Source organism: Lepidothrix coronata, unplaced genomic scaffold (genome assembly GCF_001604755.1).
Source record: "Lepidothrix coronata isolate B3197 unplaced genomic scaffold, Lepidothrix_coronata-1.0 Scaffold19, whole genome shotgun sequence".
Taxonomy (NCBI): Eukaryota; Metazoa; Chordata; class Aves; order Passeriformes; family Pipridae; genus Lepidothrix; species Lepidothrix coronata.
In genome coordinates this window covers 1,456,077-1,466,665 of record NW_016690199.1, presented here as the reverse complement: position 1 = coordinate 1,466,665, position 10,589 = coordinate 1,456,077, and the positions used below count along the sequence as shown (strand labels likewise).

At 38.3% G+C, this 10,589-nt stretch overlaps 1 protein-coding gene across 7 annotated transcripts in view; it reads left to right on the top strand.

The window, feature by feature from the left end:
* Nucleotides 1–10,589, top strand: part of PPP2R5E (protein phosphatase 2 regulatory subunit B'epsilon) — a 78,010-nt gene that overhangs the window by 41,635 nt on the left and 25,786 nt on the right. For all 7 annotated transcript variants that reach the window (XM_017807550.1, XM_017807548.1, XM_017807545.1 and 4 more), the window contains one exon: nucleotides 5,704–5,900. In XM_017807550.1, coding sequence (XP_017663039.1) covers nucleotides 5,704–5,900 — 197 coding nt within the window. The remainder of the gene's footprint in view (nucleotides 1–5,703; nucleotides 5,901–10,589) is intronic.

Genomic DNA, 10,589 nt, shown 5'->3' with positions numbered 1-10,589 from the left:
AGTAGAGGGAGTTCCAGATCCAGGATTCCTGCATAACTACCCAGGAGATTCCCATTTAGTGAGAACTTGTTCGGTTTGATCAGGGAGAAATTTATGGCTAGGGAAATAACTCTCAATTTTGTGATTGATTATCCGAAGAGGCACAGATTGTCCGGAGATTGGTGCATTATGTCCCGTGTTGCATTTCTAATTGTGCAGTTCCAACGTGCTGGAAATGGGGTGTTAATGTTGTGCTTTTCTTGTGCGTGTTCACTCATGAAAGTCAGCTTGAGTCTGTCCCACTGTATTTATTGCTGTGTGAATAATTGTACTGGTTAGGTTTTTGGAACACAGTGCCCAACTGCTGCCCTGCCTTATAATTATTAAGTATAGAGAATGGGTTGGGAAAACAGCTTTGGGAAAAAGCACCTATTGTAAATGAATGATTACTGACTTAGCAAAGCATTCATAATATTGACAGCCAGGCAGGAAAATTAAGTGAATGCTATCAGGATTGTGATTATTTTTTTCTCAAAAAATGTGTATGTAAGAAAAAGAGGGCAAACATTTGTACTTCTTGAGGTCTTATGACCAATGTTGTACTGTGAGAAGTGGCTTGCTCTGTGTGACAGGACTGTGAGTTAGCAAAAGCTTTGAGCTGGGTGTCGCTAGACCTTCTCTTGAAGTGAGCTGCTCAAAGAAAACCAGAAGGCTTTCAAATTTAAATCTGCAAGTTTTGCTTGAATGAAGAACTCAAAAGGTAACTTCTTACAAAATAAAATCTCTGCAGTGATTTGTGAAGAATAGATGTAGGCAGAGATTTATGCACAGGTCCTGCTTTGTGCGGGTGCGTCCTTGATGCAGGTTATGTTGAATGAGGTGGCTTTGTGAGTGGCAGCAAAAGGAGAGAAATTTGTTTGGGGTTGTGGAGCTTTTTTGTCACAAGGAGATTTTATTTAACTAGAAAAAGAATAGTCCTAGGTTTATTTAGTAACTGGAGGATGTGGAAACTGGAGAAAAATTGAGGAAATACTTTGCCATTAAGTTGAAAGGGAAAGCAGAAATTTTGCCATTTAGTTAAAAGAGGAAACAATCTCAGAAGTGGAATGAATACAGAGTTCTCAGATGTTGGGACATTATAAGGAAGTGCTTAAAGTTAGTGTGAATAAGAAAGTTACTATTAAACTCTCTTCCCCATTCTGGAGTTTGGTTTTAGTCTGTGTTTTTATTTTTTCATGTTTAATGTGGTGTTTGCTTTTACTGTCATACAAGAAGATGATGCAGATTCTTTATGCAAATGTCATCTTCAAGCTATTGAATACCAGTAATGTATATACTGGAAGCAATAGTTATTCTGAGGGTATTTTGATTTTAACTATTCATAAACGTTCTGACAGTGCATGTGTGGGTGCAGGGCAGCATGTGTGAGTGTCCTCTAGTTGTGTTTAATGCTTCCTATGTAGTCTGCATCATTTGTCTCCTTTTATTCTGACTCTGGGCCCTACACTGCCCTGTGTCTGCAAGCCCGTGGCTTTTCCTCACAGTTGCTGTGCTGTTTGGCAGCTCAGTCCCTCCCCCATCTTCCCTTCCCCTCGTTATACCCTTCATTGCAAACCTACACGCTGGAGTGGATCAGGGAACCGATCCAGGTGCTTCCCCTTCTCTTGGTTGTTCCCTTGCCAGGGAGAGGAGAGCCAGAGCTCCGTTCTCTGGATGCAGTTTCTCTGGTGCACAGTTTGCTTTCTGTGATCCAAAATGAGTTACTTGTGAATTACTTTAATTAAAACACGAATGCAGTAAAAACATTAGTATGTTTTTATTCATGTTTGAGACTTGCAGTAGAAGTGTGCTATCAGGTTTTATGTCTTTAGTTGATAAAAGGATGCAGAAGACAGAGATTTATGAGAAGGGGTGGGCTGGTTGGATTAGGATTATTTTGGGAAAAGGCTATTAAGAGAGAAACGGAATTGCTTTGACCATTTTGGAATTAGTACTTCAGCCCTTGCAGTGTGAATTGTTAGTCCATGTCTAAAAAAAAAAATACAGCACTTTCTGTCAGTTTTTCTGATAACTATAAAAACCTGACATTGTTAAAGGCTCTGATTCTGTCTTGATTATCATTGTTCAGATGTATTAGTGCTTGCTTTCTCTAAGCCAGTTTCCCTTGAGTCTGTGAATATTCACTGTATTTCAAAAGCTCTGTGCAGTTTTAAATGGCTAAAGAGAAAACTGACAAGCTTGAAAATTAAATTTCAGAGGACCTTCTGAAAATGAAAGAGTTCTCACAAGTCATCCAGACAGAAGTTTATCTTCCTTTAAATTTTGATTTTAATAAATGTATACTCCTTTGTGCATTGGACATAAATCACACGTGCCACTTAATAGTGTCATTTTTATTTTATTTTATAGGCTATTAAAGTGTTATATGTGTTTACACAGATTTATTACAGCAGTTGCTCAGTTTTCAGTTCTTTCATCTGAAAGTAGATACAATGGAAATTTTGGGGCCTGAATGTTTCGCTGCGTTAGGACAGGAGTAAAATGTTGCAGAATTCATTGGAAGCTCTGAGTGTCTGCTGAGAAGAAAATGATTTGCTGTTTTTCATCGGCTCCCTGAAGACATCTGTAAGGAACTGCGTGTTTCATTTCAAGTGGTCGTGTTGAGGAGCTCAGCTTTGCTGTGGGGCTCTGTAGGTCTGTACCCCAGGTACCAGTAAAAGAAAGCCCCTCCCAAAACCCCAAACCAACTAATGGCACGATCTCTGTGGGAAGGCTGGGAATATGGAATACTGATTTTATTTATTTATTTATGCTGCCCTTTTCTTGTCTTAGGACCCTCTAATTTTTTACTCCTCTTATTTTTTAATTTACTTTTTTATTCCCATACTTGTCCTGTTTCCAAGTCCAAAAAACCCCCTAGGCATTAGGTGTTAACCTGTTCCCAAGGCACCCCAAATTCCCAAGAATAATGAGAAAAACTACTGAGTGAAACTTCTTGCAGTTTTATTCCCTAGTGTGAGTGGTAACTGGCTTAATAAAGAAAAACCGATATGACCAGAACAATTGGTTTGTGAGGTTTTATTTTGTGGGGCTTTGAGGTTGGTTTGTTTGTTTGTTTGTGGGTTTTTTGGTTGGCTGTGGTTTGGGGTTTTTTGTTTGCTCCTATGGTTCATATGGCTTGTTGACGTAGTTAGAGTCCCATGAATTTCATGGAGTGTTCTAGAGTGGTTTTTCTTGAGCAGAACTTAATTATATTTTTCATTTTGTTCCCACACTTGCATATACTTAACTGGAGAAAAAAACAAACAAACAAACTTTTATTGCTTATTTTAATGCTTCAGTAATTTAAAAATTTTTATTCAATACCAGCTCCGTTTAAAATGAGTGTAATCTTGAGTCATATATATGGGTCTGGTTTTAACTTGTGCTGAGTTGTATCTTAATGGATTCCCATTTGATCTCAGCCTGTTTTTCTTTGACTGTAATGTCCTTGTTGGCCAAAGCAGATGTGTACAGGTCATGTAGAACAGTGCAACCAAAACCCTGTTATGACCATGTAACAACAGAGATTTTACTGATACCTTTTACAGCTTTTCAAGGTCTGTGGTGTATTATAGATAGTATAAGAAAGAGTGTAACTTTTAAAAATAATACTTTTGAAATGTAACCAGTTTCACTTTCATTTCCCCCCCTCTTCTTTGCCGCTTGTATTTAGAGTCTGTCTTTTGGAAGAAATTGTTAATTAAGTAACTGTTGCCTGCTTGCTAATAATAGTGAATTCTGAAGTCCATTCTCCTTCTCTGTATTATTTGAACACAGGTAGTCAAGAAAGCAGTCACAAGGACTTTACCCCAGGCCTTTTATCTTCTGTAGGGCTGTAACCTTAGAAGGATCTTGAAGAAGTGCTCTTTTTTGTAATGGGTGAAGGCTAATGAGTTTGGCTCCCTGGCTCATCTTAGGTTTCAGCTCTGCCTGCTCTGAGTGTCTGAATGTGTGAGAGAAACCTGGCCAGTGGAATGGCTTTAGGGTGACTTGGTTTGGGGCCCTTCAGTGTTCCAGAGGTGTCTGGGGAGGATTCTTCTCCCATGTAGCTCTTGTTGGGGTTCTGCAGGACCATGTTTCTTGCATCTGCTGTGCCACAGGTGATTGTAGCCTCTGGGACTGTGGGGTGAACAGTTCTGATGATGTGACATGTGGTGTCATAACTATACCATGTTGCCCCCTACACCCTAATTTCCTTTGGACACAGATGTCACAGAACTTACCCAGGCCTAATGAATATGAGATTGGTGTGTGCTGCCCAACAGCATCAATTAAACTTTACCAAGATTTTGGTGGTTCTTTGCAGGATGCAGTTCACTACCTTTTGAATCCTGTCACTACTGCAGTGCTGTAAACAGAGAAAGTTGAATAAACCGTTGCATCTTTATTTGTACTGCAGTCCATGTTTATTCCCTTCAGTGTTTAAGCACTGTTTTTAATTAAATTTAAGCACTGTGTTTAATTAAAACAGATTCATGGTACTTAAACCTTAAAACTACTTAAAACTACCATACAATTACTAAGAGTTTCCAGCGTTTACCAAGTATTACCTTGACATATTCTTGTGTCAGCAGTAAGAAATTCCATCTTAGATTGGCTTTTTACCGGTATGTCCAAGTTTTAAGAAATAAGCATCAATTTTTACTATTACAATTTTTCTAGTTGAGATCAACAAAATTTTTCATTTGCATGTTATGTTGTGACTTGGAAGGTCATTTGCAGGATTTTGGTGCTGAGGCAGGCATTGCTGTCTTAAAAAAAAAAAAAAAAGGCAGATCAAAGGAAGTGAAGTGCTCCCCAGTCTGAGAGCAAACTTGCAGAGTAAAAATATGTATTTCATTCCTGCAACTTTCTGCTATTGTTAGCCTCTTGTGTGCATGAACATTGGAGAAAGGAAGCTGTCTGTGTATTCTTTTGATGCATTTGGTAAACTAACCAGCCACTAAGATGCTGACATTCCTTTTATTATTGTATTAAGTCTTTTTGTCTACTGAGAATTAAGTAAACAGAGCAAAAGTAGTGAATAGTACATTCTCCTTACTTCATTGGTCAAACACATACTATTTTTTGTGAAAGTGTTCCTATTGATGCATGTTATGTGTTCATAGTACAGCAAAAAAATCCTCGTTTTGTTTCAGTGCAATTGATTTTGCTGTGAAAAGTGTCAACGTGGGGGTAATGATTGAATCTTAAAACTTGTTTGTGGAATTATAGTCTTGCTGTGTATTCATATATATGTATTCATGTATATTCATGTAGGGTTATAATTGACGCAGTGTTTTTAGAAATATAAATTAATCAAGCTTGATGTGTTTGTCAGTTCTTTCATCCTTCTTTGGAGTGTAAGTTAACAGTGGTGAACGCCAGCCTCCAAGTAGTGGTATATTGTAAAATTAAGTCTTCAATGCTGTTGTGTTTGCATTCTCCACTTAAACCTGGACTTTCTTGGTGAACTTTATTTTCCTAATAGCCAGTGGTGACTAAATTTCTTCTACAGTGTGTTGAAGATCTCAAACACACAGTGGTAACACAGTTCCCATAAGCGGTTCGTATGTTAATGTGAACTCTGTTTTACAAAAATTGTATGAATGCTGCTTTCCTTTGAAACTGATCTTCAAAAAGAAATCCTGTTTTGTATAATAAGATGCCAGACTCACAAAGATTTCCTTTCTTGTTTCATAGACGTTCCATCTTCAGAGCAGCCTGAACTGTTCCTAAAGAAACTTCAACAGTGCTGTGTCATTTTTGACTTCATGGACACGCTTTCAGACCTTAAAATGAAAGAATACAAGCGCTCCACTCTTAATGAACTGGTGGACTACATTACAATAAGCAGAGGCTGTTTGACAGAGCAGACTTACCCTGAAGTAGTTAGAATGGTGAGTTCCTTCTTTCTCATGGTCTCTTTAAATCCACTTGCAGTTCTAGTTACGTGTTGTGGGTGAAATTGAACCTGGAGTAGGTGGATTAAATGAGGCCTTTGGTTTGTATTTGCTACTAGACATCACTTGGGGATAATTCTCCAGAGACAAAAATGTTAATTTTTATATATTCTTAATTAAATCCAAGGAGATGACGGTTATTTATAATCACAAACCTATGAAAAGAAACCTGGATTGCTTCCTGATGGACAAAACCAGCAGCTATAAAATGGAAGTCCGTCACGTTTCCCCCCACCTGCCCTCCCTCTCCTCCCCAGTATAAATAATGGAATAATTTTTGCAAGTTTCTTATCTTTCTTTGAACCTTCTCCAAGTTCTTGAGATTCTCCAAGTATCTCTGCCTCTACTTTAGGCAGAGATAGCTTGAAGTATGCACAGATAATAATTTTAAAACAATAAATGCTAAAAATATTGTATAGGATCAGTGTGAAAATTTCCTCGTTGTGGTATGTGGATTTATTAGCAGCTGTTGTTAAGAGTGAGCAAGATTACTCAGCAATAAAGCCATACCTTGTATATAGAAATGGTCAGATAATAGTTTTTCAGTGTAAAAATGGAAACAGTACCAGATGCTACGTGGTGGAGGTTCATTGGATTGGTAAAATCAATCACTGCTTTAAAGTGTTTGTTCTGTACTGCCATACAGAACCCTTAAAACCCATTACCTAAATGAGAAGGCAATTAGTTAAATATAGATTTGGTGATGTTGGTTTCCTAATGATGCTGTGTGATCATGGAATCCACTGGCTATGTGCTGTAAAAAGAAAAACACGAATAGATTTTACACTGCATTATATATGCTCCTCACTTCTTTTCTGACACACAGATACATGCTGTGTTGCTCGTCTGTAATACTTAAAAATAGCTGTAAATTGTGGCAGAACCACCAAGCAGTTAATCATGAAAGGGAAAAAACCAGAACTTAAGGGTATATGGAAAAATCTTAATATGGCTTCTCTGTGTGTGTGCATTGTCAGAAAGCCTATAATTATGTGATCAGATTCTTCCCCTTCTCCCTCACCCGCCCTTTCCTGCTCCTGCACTGGACCAATCTTCTGAATGAAGTGCTTTTCAGTCTGTTATGTTATTTGTTCAGCATGTGGTCTCATGCACCATTCAAATACTGTCAGAATACAGAATGACTGGTTCTTTGCTCAGTTCTTCAGCTGGTGCTGCATCTAAATGGTTTGTGAATGTTTTAATCTCCTGTGTATCCCTTGTGATGAACAAAGTGTATCACACCCTTTGCACAGACAGGACAGTGATGCACAGATAACTTCAGAAAAATGGGGGACTTTTTCCACTTACCTCTTCAGAGAATTTGGTAATTCTTTTTAGCATTTCTGTTACTGAGGTTTTATTCTCATGTTGACTTTGTTTATAGTTGTTTACTGCAGCAAAATCTGTTGAATAAAAACTCTGCAAGTTAGTATTGTCTTAGTTTGGGCCTCAAGAAACAACAAGAATTTGATTGGTAACTGCTCATAAAGTTCAATTTGAATCATAAATTGTAGTCTATGAAACAATCTGATCTTGAACTGTGAAAGAAATGCAAAACCCCTTTGGTAGTATGTCCTACACTGTCCCTGTAGTCACTTGTGTTAATTCACACAACAGGTTTTATCTTGAGGAAATGATGCATTGCCTGAAGAGTTTGAAAAGCATGGTTTTAAATAATTTCCTTAAATATAGTCTATGTCTATAATATGGAGGAGTCACTGGAAATAAAGATACGGCCTGAATGTGTCAAGTGGATTTGGTTAATGTTTGCTAATGGAGCTTCAGGAATTCAGTTTCAACTTAGCTCATTTTTGATGGAAAACTGTACTCTCTTCCTTTCATTCTTCAATCTGCTTTTTTCTGCCTTGCATTTGGGCTCCAGTGCTGAACCCAAGCTGTGTTTCCTCTTCATTGCCATGGTACCGAAGCAGGGCAGGACTGCGAATATTCTCCAGTCCTGTGTCTGGCTACCCAGTGACCCTGACTGCCCTAACCTGGATTTTTACAAATAAAAAGTATTTAGGGAAGGGGACATGTTTTTTCCTAAAGAATTTCCTGAGAGTGTTGTAGCATTTAGATTTTGTGAGAAGCTCTGGCTTGCAAGAGCCGCCTGTGCTTTGATGAAGGTGTAAGCTCTTGGACAGCTGGAGTCCCCTGGTTGTGCCTGTGGTTTTGGTGCATGTGCTGCACCACTTTTTGGCACTATTATGTGCCAATACTTTTTGGTTGTATTCTATGTGAGCAGGATGCTGTGCTCTGGTATTGAATTTATGTGAGTGAATCCATAGCAGATGCATGAATGATTTTTGTCGATCATCCCAACGAATGCTAATGCAGCATTTCTACTAAACCGCATCACCAGGACCTTTGTGGCTTGCAGGTTTTTTGTATTTTGCAGGTATAGGCTATCTGGTAAAAATGCTTTTTTCCCCTCCTTGTCTTTGCCTATAAAAGCAGGACTTCTCCAGCATTCTGATCACAGTTACATGGGCTCTACAGGGAAAGGTAGGGCTTGTAGTATTATACAGAGTAAGTTTTCAGCACATACTGCCTGATGAAGAGACAGCATTATTCACTTTGTCCTGAAGCCTTGTGTTTGGTGTAACCTGTTCTTTGTAGTAAGTGCAATTCTTGTTTCAAGCAGATTTGTGCCCATGATCTGAGACAGAATTAACTGTGCCCAGTTGACTTTGTGAGTGCAACTGCTGCCTTTGTCTGCTCTTGGGGATTTTCACCAGGGTCTCCAACTGTGTTCACAAAAGAGCTGTCACGTTGACAATCTCAGACCTGTCATGATAGTGAAGAAAACAGCAGTATCAGTGTCCTGACCAAATTAGTGTCCCCACTGACTGCCTGCCACAATTGTCACGGGAGTGTTTTGATTGAAAGACCAGGATCTTAAAACTGATCAAAACGGAGCCCAGGTGTTCTTTGTCCCTTTGGAAGGACTCTTCCCTTTATGTGTAGTGTTTATGAGTCTAGGAATTAATATTTCCTGCTTGACCCTTTGAGCTACTGTGATTTGGAGGTGAAGGGGAAAAAAAAAGAAGCTCTTTTCTGAGTTTTGGTATCATTTAAGGTCTGTTAAAAAAAGGGCCACCAGTCTGAAATGGATATTTTTAAAGTTACTGATATTTGTGGAGAAGGATTAATGGCTAATGGGTTTTCTCATCTTACTTTTTTGAACATTTTAGATAATTAATAACTGTGGAAGAGGCTTTTTTTGTTTTAAGGTTTTATAATGTACATGTATGTTAGTGATCTCTGTTTGTGACCCAACAGGAATTTGGCTCTGTAGATACTGGGCTAGAAAAAGATTACCAGTAAAATTCTTCAGAAGATCTGAGACTTTTAATTGCTTCTAAAATGTGGTGGTGTTTTGACATAAGGGTTTGAAAAACAGTCATTTGTGGTAGCCAGCATAACTCCTGGGTATTTTTTATGCCAACCATCTGAAACTTATGCCATTAAAGCCTTTATCTGTATTTGCAGTATCACATATTTTCATCTTGTTCTCTTGAGCATATGATGTGATGTTGTATATAGCTAAATGTGAAATCACTTGGCTCTTTGCCAACCTGCGTGCAAATCTGTTTCTTTAAACCTCTCTGTTTTTGGCATGTTAATTGTTATTAAAAAAAACCCCACAAAATAAAATTGTATTTCCTAATGGCCACCAAAGCAAGTTGCAGTGGCCTCATCACTGTCATCAATATCAGTTGATGGGAAGAGGGATTGGGATTTGTGTTAATGGCCGTGAGCTGGAGAGATTTATTCAGGAGGGCATTGCTCAGCACGCTTCCCCTGCAGTTTAATGTGTTGTTCAGAAGGGCAGATGACATTGCTTAGAATTAGGTAAGTCTCAGGAAAAAAGGCCGTTTCCAATTAAGCCACACTCTGCTAAGAAGGAAATGGCAGTATTAGGACTTTATGAGCCAATAATTGGACACTTAATCTAAAATTTGTTCTTGTCCAAGCAAAATGTGGAGGCTTAAACTAATGGTACTGCTTTTGCTGGTAGATTAAGCAATGGTAGTTGAATGAAATAAATGTTTGTTATTATCTGTGGTATCCTAAAGGGTGTCTGTAGTAGAGCTGTTTTGTGTTTTCTGGGTGTTAAGACATGGATTGAGGAAACTTGATTTATTTCGTTTAAAAAATTGGAAGGGAAAAATTGACAAGCTGTTAAACTGAGAAATCTGGATGAATTGTTGGTGAGCAACCTTTCAGCTCTCCTACTTGATTCTTCAAAAATTGTAAACCCAAGCCCCTGACATTTATTGGGGATGTTTACAAAACATCCAGGAGCGATTGCCAGCCCATAGGAGATGGGGAATGAAACTCTTTTGGGATACACCTTTTAGAATGGTTCTGAATTGTTCTCCTCTCTTCTAAGTGCTGAGATGCTTTTGGCTTCCCTTTTCATCTTCATCTTTTCTGTAGACAAATCAAGTAAAATAGGACTGTAATTTCTCTACAGCCAAAGTGAAACATCACATGTCATGAGGTGTAGAAACTGTGTTGAGCAACACAGGGAGAGAAACTTGTTTAAATCAATACCTAAATAAACACAAAAAAGTGAGTTTTAAAGGTCAGATTCTGCTTTTCTTTTTTTTTTTTTTTTTT